Source organism: Trachypithecus francoisi, unplaced genomic scaffold, assembly GCF_009764315.1.
Source record: "Trachypithecus francoisi isolate TF-2019V2 unplaced genomic scaffold, Tfra_2.0 Lachesis_group3, whole genome shotgun sequence".
Lineage (NCBI taxonomy): Eukaryota > Metazoa > Chordata > Mammalia > Primates > Cercopithecidae > Trachypithecus > Trachypithecus francoisi.
Genome location: NW_022681468.1, coordinates 73,382,562 through 73,397,728, shown reverse-complemented (window position 1 = coordinate 73,397,728; position 15,167 = coordinate 73,382,562). Strand labels below are relative to the sequence as shown.

The 15,167-nt window shown below is 38.3% G+C and overlaps 1 protein-coding gene across 4 annotated transcripts in view; it reads left to right on the top strand.

Moving 5' to 3' along the window:
• The window catches only part of AKAP6 (A-kinase anchoring protein 6), a 657,824-nt gene that overhangs the window by 394,323 nt on the left and 248,334 nt on the right, over window positions 1–15,167 (top strand). For 3 of the 4 annotated variants that reach the window (XM_033188311.1, XM_033188312.1, XM_033188314.1), the window contains 2 exons: window positions 9,482–9,578; window positions 10,673–10,839. In XM_033188311.1, the coding sequence (XP_033044202.1) occupies window positions 9,482–9,578; window positions 10,673–10,839 (264 nt within the window). The remainder of the gene's footprint in view (window positions 1–9,481; window positions 9,579–10,672; window positions 10,840–15,167) is intronic. The other variant, XM_033188313.1, reaches the window with a different exon arrangement.

Genomic DNA, 15,167 nt, shown 5'->3' with positions numbered 1-15,167 from the left:
CTTATCCTACTTCTCTACTGCATTACGTGGAATTTTGGAATCTTGAAATAATTCATGTGATGTAAATAATATGAAGTTAAACTTCCAGATCTTTACATTAGCCAGAAAAATGTCTATTATATATCTATAGGGTTGTTGTGAAGGTGAAATAAACATGTTTTATGTGAGGATGAGGGTGCTTTTATCATTTGGGGGAATCTTCCTTGGAGACCCAAGAACATTTGGCGTGAGAAGCTTGGATGTTCTTAGACGAGTTGAAATTCTCCCTGTCCACCCTCCCCTCAGCTGTTCTCTTGATGCTGTCACCTACTTGAGGGACGGCTTTTGTCTCTGTGGTGTCTCCCTCAACTCCCAGCCTTGTACATGCATGATAGGTATTAAAAGTATCTGCTAAGGCCGGGCGCAGTGGCTCACAGTGGTTGCAGTGAGCCAAGATTGCACCACTGCACTCCAGCCTGGGCGGCTGAGCAAGACTCTGTCTCAGAAACAAACAAACAAAAACAAAACAAAACAAACAAACAAAATCTGCTAAGTGAATGAATGAGCATTTATAAAAAGCAGTGTTAGAATCATTGTGGGCAACAGATTCTAACGAATGTTATAAATCGTCAAACGATAACTGAGCATGTCTGCAAGTTATTTCCTCTACCATTTACAAATCAAAATGGACTTGTCACAGGACTTTCTAGGTATTGTTTGGTATATTTGTGACAGGAAAAACATCTACAGAGGGAAAAATAGGAATGTTTTCTTCTGTTTTCAGGATGCAATTTATCGCCTTTGGCAAAAAGCACCAGGAATGTTTTCTCAGATAAAATGTTAACTCAGATATTTGAATGTTTTTTAATTTCAGAGGTAAATGTTACTGTTTCAAAATATGAAGACAGTTTGACTAGACAGGATGTTAATGACTTGACATTACAAAATTTATTTAATTTATTTTTAAAGTGATTTAGTTCCCCCTCTCAAATGCATAAAGCATGTGGGAGTTGGAATAGATCTGCCCCAGGCTGCCAAACAAATTTTTAATGGAACTAGAGTCCTTCAGGGATTGTCCTAAATCCACATAATATTCTTAAGTCCTGGTGTTTGCACTGGGACCTGTATATTAGCAGCTGTACGTGTGAATAATATACTTATATCAATCCATCACTCTCGTGAATCCACATCTGTAGGGGCTGCTGCACATCAATTATTCCACCTCAGGGAGCAGAGAAATATTTGGGCCAGCATTGACCTCCTTTTCAATCAGGGCCTCCAAGCAGTGTGTTCTGGAAGTCAAATGGTCCCTTTAGACAGAACCTTTGTTTGGGAATCCATTTGGCCTAATGTGGCATGCTGGGAAGTGAATGTGATTACCTGTGTCAGGTGTGGAGATGGCATCCAGAGACGCAAATGAAAATTCTGTCACTTGAAGCCACCGTCAACATTCAGGATCTCTCCCATCTGTCTAATTCTTGCGTAACATATTAGCCAATCTATCAGAAAAGAATGTCAGCTTCAGTAAGATGCATCTACTTTGCACCAAAAAAAAAAACTGCTTATTTGAAATAAATTGTATCTTGTTTGAAGAGCTAAATTCACTTTCAAATTCTTGGAAATGTTTTTATTGTCTGAGGTTTCAGGAAGAAACTCTTCTCAGGAAGAAGGAGGTTTTTTTGTCTTCATATCTCAGTGTCTTCTCTCTTTTTTTTTTTCAAAAGGAAAACAAAGATTTTATAATGCTTATCTTTTTGATCAAAAACTTGAAACATCTTTCTCAAGAGTACAGGGTTCTTTTTTTTTTTTTTTAAAGCTTCTGCTTTTATACCTAGAGGTGTATTACAGATTGTCATAACTGATAAATCAATGACAAATGTAGCCACTTCATTTTGCTGGAGAAATAGACAATTGTGGTAGCGGCTGACCATTTATTTAATTATGTGGTAAGTACCACATGATGAGAGGGCAAAGTTAATTGATGATTTGGGCTATCTCAGCCAGGGTACAGTTTACATGGCAATTACGCTGGGATCATCTAACTGTAATTGGCAAGTAATTTTGTAAGTGAAGGAACATGACAGCTCATTTACATGGTGTTCACTGAGGAAAATTTGGGGACATTTATCAACTACTTCCAAGTGAAGAGTGATTGTACCAGTGTCTCCCAAAATGCCACAAGCTGTTTAAAAGCTATGTGGGGAGATTTGTGGTACAAATCTCCATGCATTCATTTCCCTGAACATTTGTTAGTTATGTGCTGTGTGCCAGGCACTGTCCTAGACACTGAGGATACAAAAATGAGTAAAATAAAGAGTTCTACTCTCAAGGAACTCTTGTATGCAAAACAGACACATCAATAATTTTAACACAACGTAGTAAGTGAAGATTTGAACTCTGCACAAGTACCGTGGGTGCCAAGGGTGGGGAAACCAGTTGGATCGAAGATGGTCAGGGAGAGCTTACTAGAGAAGGTCACACCTGAGATGAATCTTAAAGGATGCACAGGGCTTTTCAAGGGGAAGAGCTTGCCAGGCAGAAGTGCCAGCCAGAGTAGAATCGGAGTAGCAAGACAGCTGATGTGAGCTGGAAACTTTAAGCAATCCAGGCACATTTCAAGGCAGATATGTGGTCTGTGAAGTTGAGTTGGCTGAGATCTCAGAGAGCCCTGTAGGTCATGCTCAGGGCCTGGATCTTATTCTCCACCCTGGCAAGCCATTGCAGAGTCTTAATGTCAGAGTTGTTTTGTAGGAAGGTCATTTTACATAATGAAACCACTTACATTATTGCAATATGCCAGGCTCCATTCTGCATGTATCAAGGCATTTCATCCTCACAACAGCCCCATGAAGTGGGCATTAACATTTCCCCTCATCTATAGATGAAGTAACTGAGTACACAGAGGTTGGCCAAAGCTACACAATGGGCGATGGAGGAGCCAAGGTTTGAACCCAGGCTGTCCAGCTCCAGAGCCCTTGCTTGTCAACAGCCCCGTTCTACACCATGTCATAACTCCCTTGACACAGCTGACTGCAATTCCTTGTTTACACAGTGTCCCCCACCTCCACCCCAGCACACGTACACGCACACACACACACATGACTGTGAGCTCTGTGAGAGCAGGGACCATGTCTGTCTTGTTTATAGCCATATCCTTCAAGCTTAAGACACTACCTGCACCTTCATAGGCATACAACAAATAAGGAGTAAGTCTAGTTTTGAGGAGGGCTGTGATTTGAGTTAACCTGGCAAGGGGTGATGATGAAAGCCTTAATCTAAGGCAGTGTTAGTCAATATGGAGAGATGAAGAAGTGGAAATAAATAGTCAGGGCTTGCTGATTGATTGGATGTGTGGATTTTGTTGGAATCTTCTCACAGTGCTCCTGATTTCCAACCCATACACTGGAGGGATGACTTGGCAAAAGAATGTGAAGCAGTGGGAAGCTTACACTGTTCTTCACAGAGTTCCTAAATTCCTGAGAAGAAATGTTGCGGACTCGGGATGAGACCTTAGAAGAGACTTCCCTTGAGGTGGTTAAAAATAGAAGGGACACATCTGCCTGGGATGGTTGAGAGACAGAGCTGCCCTTGGGTAGATGAGTGGTTAGATAGCCTTTGGGATTCTTTCCCTTTTGAACATTCTCTGATTTCAAATAAATCAAAAGTCTCCCAAGCTGCCTATGCTTAACTGCCTGGCTTAGAGAAGGTAAAACCAAAGTGTTCAAGGGCTGGGAAATATTGAGTCCAAATGCCTGGATGATAAATAAGGAAACAGAAGCCCTGATGGGCTAAATGACTCATCCAAGGGCACACACTTGAGGCAACAGGAATAGCCAATCATTGGATTCTCAGTCTGGGCGTAACTCTTCCCCTTTCCTCTTTCTGACTGAACACACATTCTTCCCCATGTCTTATACAGCAGCATTTATGTTTTAGGGGGTCCTCTGTGCGCAGGCCTTTGCCGGGTAGAAGCATACAGCAAAGAAAACCTGGTATCTGCCCTTGAGGAATTCAGAGAACCTCAACAATAAAGAACCCTTATCACCTGAAAATGTCACAAACTACCATCTATTACATAGAATATTTGGAAAATAGAGAAAATGAATTTTAAAATTCATAATGTTTTTTTAGTCTCACTCATTGCCTGGCACTGCTTTAATGCTTTATATTTATTATCTCCAATTCTCAGTGTTTCAATGCTTTACATTCATTATCTCTAAGTCTCACAGCCACCTAGAAGTTAGATAGTATTATTTCCATTTTATATTTCAGAAAACTAAAGTACCCAGAGCTTGTTCCCTAAGATCAGACCATGGTAACTCCAAGTTCAACCCTGTACAAATTATGTTAACATTTTGTTGTGTTTTTTTGCAGTCTTTTTCTAAGTACTAAGACTATTTACTTATACATGTGTAATTTTATCATAGATACAATTTGGAATCTTCATTTTTTGTGGCATGTTCTATGTATTGTCCATGTGATTGTTTAGTCTTCATTTTGATGGCTATCTAATGTCTTATCAAGTTTTCAGGAGGTTCTTAAATGCTTACTCATATAAATCTTCCAATTCTTGATATATGTGGCATTTTAAAGATATATTTTGAGGACAGGTACATCTGCCCATCCTCTGTGGATGGCATTGTGGAGAGGAGAAGAGAAACTCCACGGAGGATCATGGCTTTCTTCTCCCCCAGGAGCCCCTCTGAGAATGGAGAGTGGTTCTGGGCACAGCTCAGAGTGGAGCCTCGGCAGAGATGGCCTGAGGCAGATAGCAGGTGACTTTTCAAGCCTTGGCTTTTCTGACTGAACACACATTCTTCCTCCTGCCCTTGTAAAAAGGCAAGTTTTCTTTTTCTTAGGGTAGTAAAAATCTTTTGTGTGAAGAAAAAGTGTCATCAAGTGTCTTATTCATCAGCATATATACCATCTCTTTAAAATGACAGTGGGAGTAAAAGTTCATCAGTTCAATATGTCTTTCACATTTGGAGACTCCTGACTAATAACCTCTGGTATTTATCATCAGAACAGCCAAAGAACTAAATTCTGGCACATGCTTCTCTCACGCACTGAGAGAAACTTAAAAAGACAGATTTTCTCCATTTTTTTTCTTCTATTCACTTAGAAGGAAAAGCATACCTTTTTTAATTAAAAAAAATATGAGCATGCAGAAACATCTGGCCTGTATTACCATAGCAGCTTCCTAAATGGCTTCCCTGTCTCCAGTCTGCCCTTTTAAAATCAACACTATATGAAATAGCTGGAAAGATTTCTACATCACAGATTTGCACCAGCCACTCTCCCATGTCACTGGCATATTCTTCCATCACTCTTTCATGGTTCTTGGGGTCAAGTCCTGTGTAGCCATAGCTGCTGTCTCTCTTGCTTGCATCCTGCCCTAGCCACACTGAGCTTCTTGTGGCTCCCTGCTTCATGCTATAATGTAGGAGTATCTTCAGGCCCATGTACAAATCAGTTCTTTCTCCACAAGCTCCCTGCTAGGCTCTGCTGAATCCTGGATCCCAGCATGGGCTCCCACAACCCCTATCCAGCACTTATACAGACTATAAACATCCATCTTGTTTGTATTTTATTTTATTTTAAAGGCAGAGTCTTGCTCTATTGCCCAGGCTGGAGTGCAGTGGTATGATCATAGCTCACTCCTGGGCTCAAGCAGTCTTCCCACCTCAGCTTCCCGAGTAGCTAGGACTATATGTGCATGCCACCACACCCAGCTAATTTAGCCTTGTTTTTACTTGGCCAGCATAATTCTTAAATAATTTTTTTTTTTAAAAAACCTTGAATCCCATTGGGCAAGGCATATCACTGTTTAGTTTGCTTAAGGACCCACCACTCTGTGTTATACACTAAACCCTAATTACATATTTATTCTCTGCTGGGTCTTGTAAAGCTACTTGTTTTCTTATCTCCTTTGTACAATAGAATATAAGCTGTTTGAGGATAAGGACTGTATATTGTTAACTTTTGTATCTATAGGCTTGACAAATACTACTCAATAAATATTTATTATATGAATTTATGCCTTGTGAAAAAACAAAACTTAGGCCAGAAAATAATCTAACTCTTTTTGTCCTTTCTACTTATTCATGAACATCACAAGACTAATGGAACTCAGTGGAGCTGGCAAAAACTAACAATATTTCCATCAGGTGATCGAAAGTCTGTATTCATGATTTGATACTGCTAAGATTGAACCACTCTGGACATTTAAGCCTTTGAATGTGCTTATGATCTTTCCCACTTTTTCTTGTACCAGGATATCTGTTTCCGTCACGGCATATATTCCCTTGGTTTTATGTCCACGTGACTATCAAACTGGGCTATTCAGAAATATGAGTGGAAAGGATTAGATATTTTATCTGCTTTGCAAATCTGATCATGACCAAAGTACAATCAGTGGGAATACTCAAAGTTTGTTCCTGCCAATAAGTGGTACATCCAGGTATATGCAAGCTGGTGATGCTAGAGGTTATAGTAATAGAAATGCCCATTGGTGAATCTTTGATAATCCTGTGCTTGTTTCAGTCATTGTGTTTTTCCATTTCCTTAGTTACTCTCTTCTAGTTATTCGTCTAAACATTGCTTTACAGATGCTGAAAAGATCTGGAGTCATCCAGGAACAGGATTACTCATATTTATGGAATTTCATATAATCAGTGCCATAGGACTATGGTAACTGCCTATGGCAATGTTCTTGCCATAAATTCATTCTTCAGAGAATGCTCTGCATTTTCAGGGAGTGCTATGGATATTGCAGAGGGACTGTACACCATAGGGCATTGCTGAAGGATGGAAATGTGTTCAAGTATCAAGTTTAAGGAAAGAACAGCAACAAAAAAATAAAACCCTTTCATCTAAGCTTCCTTCCCTTGGGAAAAGGTGGGGGCAAAATCGAGAGAGCCTATTATAGAATCCTTTAGCAGCCAGAAATTTCATTGACAATTTTGTTAATGTGCCTGCTCGTCTGACTTCTCAGAGGCTCATTGTGAATTCCTTAGTTGATATTATTAATGGTTAATGGGTGCACCTGAAAATCAAGCAATATTGCACCATTTGGGTAACAGTTATGTTAAATGGTTCTTTTCTACAGCATCAAGCTTATCAGATTATCTTTTTCCTAATAATGAATACCTCATCTTTTCCAATTTCCTAATCAAATGCTTCCATGTCATCTTGAAGCAGAGCCAGTTCCAGCTGCATCTATTCTATACTCTTGGCTTCAATTATATCAAATTATTCAACCTACTTACAGTTCCTTAGATTCCCATTTGCTCTGAGACATAGACCTCATGCACCTCTTTGGAAGCTCATGATTACCAACTATTCAAAACAGGTCTATTGTAAGTAAACAGTGAATCAAAGAGAGCCCTAGGCTAAATTTACAGTTATGAGAAAATGTCTCCAATAAGTTTATTCCTAAATTTTGGTGCTCTTGGGTGATCTTAGGTGTTCTCTTTACCCTGTCCCTGCTCCCTAAAACACACATGTATCTCATTCTGCATGGCATTGCTTCAGAGTTGAGGATGTCCGTGGCAGTGGCAAAAAGCAAGTGCAGTCATGTTTTGACTATAAATAACAAGCATTTAGTTTTTCATAGGTAATATATAGTTTGGATTGATCAGAAGCATGAGGTTTCCCATACATTGCCATGTTTTATTTTATTCAACCAGGTACCTGTAGCTAAAAGAGGACAGTACAAGAAATGGTGAACAGCCTTGGGGAAACCTGATATTGTCATTTTCTGTTATATTGGCTGCTGAAACTTTATTGTATCTTATGCCTCTAGTCAGATGAAATGATTCATCATTCTGGACTCATCTTTTAATAATGACTTACAATTATAATAACTTACAATTCTTATCTTTATACTTCATGGCTTGATCTGCATATCTCTATCTCCTTCATTTCTAGGTTCTTTTGATCATTGTTTCAGTATTCTGAACTTTAAAAAGATCCATTTTCTCTGCTAAGAAAAGGAGAGTTCAGACTCACCACTTACCACCCAGGATGACTCAGGCTACACTTCATTCTCCTAGTAACATGTTCAGTTGCCCTTTGGGGCCGGAGGCCATGCTTTATACTCCTAAATCTCTATTGCCCAGCACAGTGTATAGAATGGGCACAGTACATGGTTTCTAAGTGAATGAATGAACCTGAATACCTAATTTCACAATTTATGATTGATTTACTTCTTTAATCCAAAATTACATTCTACCTGGAACTGTATCATTTCAAACTTCTATCAGATATTCTTAATACCAAGTACAGTGCAGTGCAGACCTTCTCAATAAATGTTTAGTGAGAGCAAAACATACATATTTTGGAGACTTATCATGGAGAAGCCAAAATTTGGCCACACAGCATTTCAAAATCCATGCTGGCTCCAATTTGTCAAGGAATGAATTTTCACCCCCCAAATTAACCATTGATTCAATAGATTGGTTAGTGTGATTACTCTCCACTGGACCTCCTATGGTTGGAATGCCTTATGAGATTCCAGAGATGGAAAAATCTTTGGAAAGTCATCTATGTTTCTTGAAATACTTAAATGAAAACCTTCTCCTTCAGAGTGTTACTGTTCAACGGATATCCACAATTCATGCAAACATCTATCGAGCAACTTGTATGTGACATGAATTGGGGAGAAATGTAAAACTGGCAATTTTTCAAATTACTTATAATTTCATAGCCAAGGATAGAAATAAAGCAGCATATAGTAAGATAAATTTTACAGTAGAAGCAGATATAAGGAGCAGAGAGGGGGAGTAATTAATTCCACATAAAGCATTAGGGAAGACACCCTGAAAGAAATGACTCTGAGTTAGATTTCAACTATGACAGCAGTTTTTGTCTTTTGGATAACTATCATGAGTGAAAAATGCCTGATTGTGCTTGATGTATTCGTTTATAAGGCAGTGTCATATTTTAGGGAATAAACTTTTAAAAAGCAAAGATCTGAAAGACATTTAACTCCTCAGTGCAACACTGGAATCTGCCACTGTATTCTTTGTTGTGTGATATCTGAGAAACAGAGCTGAATCAAACCCTACTATATTAATGGGTTTATATATGTACACATAAGGCTAATATATTTTATGCTGCCAATTTTTTATGGTTTCATAAATAGTGCTATCACTAACATTTCTAAAAAATGAAGAAAAGAGCTCATATGTGCTAATAGAAATTCAGTATATTTTATAGAACACTGCTACTCTTGATATAGCCTACGGGATGTGACTTTTCATAAAAACCTAATGAATTTCTAGGTTTGTCAGCTGTTTCCAAACAGATGCACTCAGCTAATCTAATGGAAACATTTTGAGCCCAGATCCCAAATATCAATAGCTTTTAGTATTGCAAATTAGTTTGTCTATTGGGTAAATTGGGCTGTGTGGTTCTTGATAAAAAGTAGCAAGTAATTTTATGTGGATGTTTTATGTGTAACTGCCTTGCCAGGGTTTGATGATCATATTTTTCCTTGCAGAGTTTTAAGTTGAATGTAGACAGTCATTGTGCTCTCAAGGAAGCTGTGGAGGAGGAAGGACACCAACTTCTTGAGCTTATTGCATCTCACAAAGCAGGTAAATCCTCCTGAAATATTGCAAGTCTTTCTGTCTCCAGACTATTAAGAATGAAGAAGCATTGCTGTAAATTACTGCATATATTCACTTCCTTATGTATTATTAATATTTACATTATCAGATTGACCTTCAGGATTTATAAATGTTTCATATACTGCATACAATGCTGTGATACTTATAAAATGAAATACTGCCTCCAAATGGTCTGTTCATTTTATTTTGGGCTTGCTGTTCACCTGAGTTTCAGTTGAAATTACATTCTTGAAAACTTCACATTGACATGCTTTTTGATGTAGGTGCTCTGGAAATAACATTAAGATAATGAATGAGAACTGTATATATGGTTATAATGCATACGCATTAGGGTACTTATAGATATCATTACAGATATAAGGCAAGCAGTCTAAATTATTTCCCTGCCACTTCACACACATGAACATCTTGCAGAGTTTTTGGCCTTCAACCAATTCTTACTCCAGTATTAATATATTTATAAGGAACAGATAATAAATGAAAAATAGTTTTGTCGTTTGGTTATACTTATCCTGATACTAGAAGACCATAAGACAGGATGACTTACAGTTTGGCTCTAGGTTTGAGCTTAACAAAACTAAATAGGAAAAAGATAGTATTAATTGGATTTGCTAATGTTAAAGACTGCTGTCTTAATTCTGGCCTATTTACTGTATTTCTCATTGAATTGACTTGACCTAGTTCCATAGATTTTTTTTATCATTATGAAGTCTCTACACAGATACACACAGAGCGTTTTATTTGGAATGTGAAACTGTAATGTTGCTAATTTTTATACATTGTGATTTTTGTTCCTCATGTATTTTTTTAAGTCAATATACTGAGTCTAAGTCAGTTTCCAAGCCAGTGATCTATGTGGTTATCACATTTTTGTACCCTTATACCTCCTGTCGAGAATTGCCTGTTTCTATTCTGAGTGACAAATGCTGATATGGCAGGTGATGGTAATAGTCACTTAAAAATATTTATATTGTTTAAAATAGCCATCTAATTTACTAAATAAAAATAATGAGTAAAGATTCATTCAGGCCCACAACTTCTGCTTTCCCTTCCTTTTGGAGAAGGACTGAAGGACATGCTGCGGATGATTGCAAGTCAATGGAAGGAGCTGCAGAGGCAAATCAAACGGCAGCACAGCTGGATTCTCAGGGCTCTGGATACCATCAAAGCCGAGATACTGGCTACTGATGTGTCTGTGGAGGATGAGGAAGGGACTGGAAGCCCCAAGGTAAGTGGCTTGAAGTTTTCCTTATTTCCTCTTATTTCTGTCTTCTTTTGAACTAGGCACCACTGAAGTTCTCTTTCCAACCCTAAGGCTTTTTGTTTCTACTGGGTAAACTTTATACCTCTCTCTCTATATATAAACAAAATGAAATGGCTTAGTTTAAAACAATAAAGCCTTCAACTTCCAAGTTTTCCAGGAAGAGGTCTTTTTTTGAAAAGTGGCAGAGAAAGGGGGGACAGTACTTTAGGGGTGAGAGAAAGGGAGACATAAAACATTTAGTAAACAAAACATAAAGCATCTTTAACATGAATAATCAGAATGGTTTTAAATTGTTTTGTTGCAACTATAAATCACTATAATCAGTGCAATCACTCAGCTCTGACATCCATTAGCCGCTTGGTTACAGCAAATTAACAAAGAAGAGAGAAAGTGATTCATTATCTCATTCCTGTTAATGACTATCAGATGCATTGCCTAATTAGGGGATGGTCATTGTAGTGGGAAGAAGGTCATATGCTTTGCTACAAATCTTTTTGCTCCGAGTGTAAGTTCTCCGTAATGGTACATGCACCGAATACAACAAGTACTTTAAAAATGAGTATTGACGTGTTTTGGTTATTCATTTTAGATGTCCAAAATAACCCATAAAACATATGCAATTGAACTTTAAATGAAGCACCTTTTAATACAGACTGGCACTGTTCTAAAGGTATCCTTGGACTCATAATGTGGAAAATAATGTTATTAATTTGATATTTTCATGTAATCACTCCTTTCTTTTGCATCTGTGAAAACCAGCCTCATAATAAATCCAGAATAAAACATATTGTAACATGGGGGAAACAGATTTAAGAGTTCATGGTTTTTATTCCTGGCTTGGACAAAGTAAGTAAATCATCATCAAATCACATTTATTTAACATCCATGTAGATTGGCATTGTACTAAATGTATACAGAGCAAGTTAAACAAACACTTTGCCCTCTTAGACTCACATTTTTAAATGTCGGCAGAGGAGAAACCCATCCAGCCCTGCAATGTTGAGACCCATGCAGTCAGTGAAAAGCTTAGACAATTCACGGCTTTTAAATCTCAAACAACGCCTTTAACTTATTTGTTAGAAACAGAGGATAGAATGATGAGCTCAGTTTCACTTAAAGAAGGCTCCATGAAGAAGGTCGCATTTCAGGAAATATTTAAAGGAAGGTGGAGAGGTGGCTTGGCACATGAGCACGTATTTTAGGAAGTGATGTGATGAAAGGATCAAAGCTGGAACTAATAATATGGAATGGAGAGTGTATTTAGCAGATTTCTCAGGGCAGACTTGGAGCTATTTTAAGGAGTAGGTTGTAGGGAGAAGTTCACTGGGCTAATGCTTTGGCTGTGTGTGGAAGTGGGGAGAGGAAAGATGATGAGAAATGACACAGTTAAAAACTTATTGTAGGAGGCTGAGGCAGGAGGATCACATGAGGTCAGGAGTTTGAGACCAGCCTGGGTAACATAGCAAGACTTTACCTCTGCAAAAAGAAAAAAATGAGCCAGGCGTGGTGGCATGCACCTACAGTCCTAGTTACTCAGGAGGCTGACCCAGGAGGATTGCTTAAGCCCAGGAGTTCAAGGCTGCAGGGAACTAGGATCACACCATTGCGCTCCAACCTGGGCAACAGAGAGAGACCCTGTCTCTAAAAAACAAGTCAAAAATCTTCATTTTAGCTGGGTATGGTGACACGTGCCTATAATCTAAGCTACTCAGGAGACTGAGTTGGGAAAATCACTTTTAAAAAGCTTCATTGTATTTTGTTTATTTAACAAGAATACACTGAGTGCCTACTTTTTAAAAGCTATCCTGTATTGGCTACATTTTACATGCCAGATGCTATTCTATAGCATTTCTGTATTATGTCATTTAATTATCATGACAAATTTTTAAAGTGGCTCTATTTTAATCCCCGATGGAGAAAAGGGGGTGCAAAGAGAGGTTAGGTAACTTCCTTAAGGTCACACAGCTGCTGAGTAGCAGAGCTGGGAGCCCTTTGATCACAGAGCCCATGTTCATCACCACCCAGCGTACTGCCTTTCACTGGCACTGCTCAGGGCCAAGTGTGGGACGAGGCATTAGAGATGAACAATTGGCTTCAGTGCCTGTCTCATGAAGCTTGTGGTGAGGTGTGGGAAACAGACTTTAATAACCCATGCCTTTACAGATTGTGATGTGCTATGAAAGAAAAGAAAAGGGAGTCACAAGAGGTTGGGCCAGCAGAAGTGATTTAGATTAGGGCATCAGGGAGTGAACAGGCCAGTGTGGTTAGAAAGAGAGAAATGTGCAAGGGAAGCTGTTGTACAAGGGGAGGCTTTTGGAGTAAGAAGAGAAATGACGTCATTGCATTGCACTATAAAAACCTCTTACTGGCTATGGTATGGGATATGAGTGGGTGGGGTGGGGTGAGTGGGGGTAGTGTGGGAGCATGCCAAAGTGGACTACAGAGATAGCACAATGACCTAAATTAATGAAAGAGCTATGTTGGAAATGAGTACATTCACCAGCGCCAGTTTGAAATGGACGCTTTGAAATCAGCTTATTGTTTAAGGAGGCATTGAGATAGAATGAAGTTGATAACCCAGTGAGAAAGAGAAAGTGTTATCAAAGAGAAGCCTTGTCAGCGTTTCTCAAAAAGAGGACCTGCCTATCCAGGCTCTTCCTCAGACCATACCAGAACCTCATGGGTGGGGCCCTGGAATCTGCATTCCAATAAGCTGTTGGAGAACCTCTATAATAGGCACTAGGAAGACCCTTTTCCTGCAGGGACTACATGATCCTCACCCAAAATGAATAAGAGAATGTCTGTTGCATTGTTACTTATAGTAGCAAACAATTGGCATCAACTGAAATGTTTAAAATAAGAATGGTTTGATTAAATTATGCTAAATTTCATTCTAATGAAATGTAATGGTTATATAACCATAAAAATCATGTTTTAGAAGAGAATTGGAAATATTGGAGGATACCTATGATATACAATTATATATTTTTGAATATCTTTGAGTTTTCCAAACCTCTCAATGAACAAGAATTATTATAAATAAAAAATAAGAATACATTTAAAAATATAAGAATTAAAAAGTGATAAGAGGTAAAATAGGTGACATTGAGCTGAGGGACTTGAGACATGAATTTAAATATCAAGAAGAAAAAGAAATACATCTGGTTCTTAATGATTAAGGTGCCTTACTTCTTAAGAGAAAACCAAGCAAAAACCCTCCACTTATATTATTCCAAAGGCAAAAATACCTTGAATCACATCAGTTTACCAAGAATAACATTCATGTTTTCCTTTTTAATAGTATTTCTATTCCAGAGCATTTTCATGTCACATTATATGCACAGCATAGTGCATCTAAAAGCAGCTACAAGGAGAGGCTTTTGTAGGTATGTGCAGATGCAGAAGTTGAGGGAGGCCCTGAGATTTTGAGATCTTGACATGATTGAGTCAGCAAAACCCCAGGCCTCTACCTCCCAACTAGTTCTCTCTCCACAATCTTGGCTGAATTTTCTCTGGAAAAATGAACTCATCCATACTCAAGGATGAATTTGAAATCAATTTAACACAAAATATATTTCTTAATTTAAGTTTAAGAAACTATGAAAAAATCAGAATGTTCATGCTTTCTATTTATTTAATATTTATGAACTGCTTCTTTTACTCCCTTGGGCAAACACGTATAATAATAATAGAAAGGCTCAGATTCTGAAGCCAGACTGCTTGAGTTCAGTGATTGGCACTTACCAGCTGTGTGTTCCTGGGAAAATTATTTAACTTCCCTGTGCCTCCGTTTTCTCATTTATTAAAATAGAGGTAAGATAATATCCACCTCAAAGGGCTGTGATACAGATTTAAAAGAGCTGACGCACCTGAAGTGCTTAGAACAGTGCCCAGCACGCAGTAAATCCTAAGTAGGAGTAAATACACAAGACTTCATTTTCTTATTTTATTTTATTTAGAGTTTTGGGTACATGTGCAGGATGTGCAAGTTTGTTACATAGGTAAACATGTGCCATAGTGATTTGCTGCACCTATCAACCCATCACCTAGGTATTAAGTCCAGCTTGCATTAGCTTTTTTTCCTGATGTTCTCCCTCCACCTGTCCCCTCACTGACAGGCCCCAGTGTGTGTTGTTTCCCTCCCTGGATCTATGTGTTCACATTGTTCAGCTCCCACTTATAAGTAAGAACATGTGGTGTTTGGTTTTCTGTTCCTGTGTTAGCTTGCTGAGGATAGTGGACAAGCCTTCATTTTCTAGAGACAAATAAATAATTATAATAAATAAGTTATA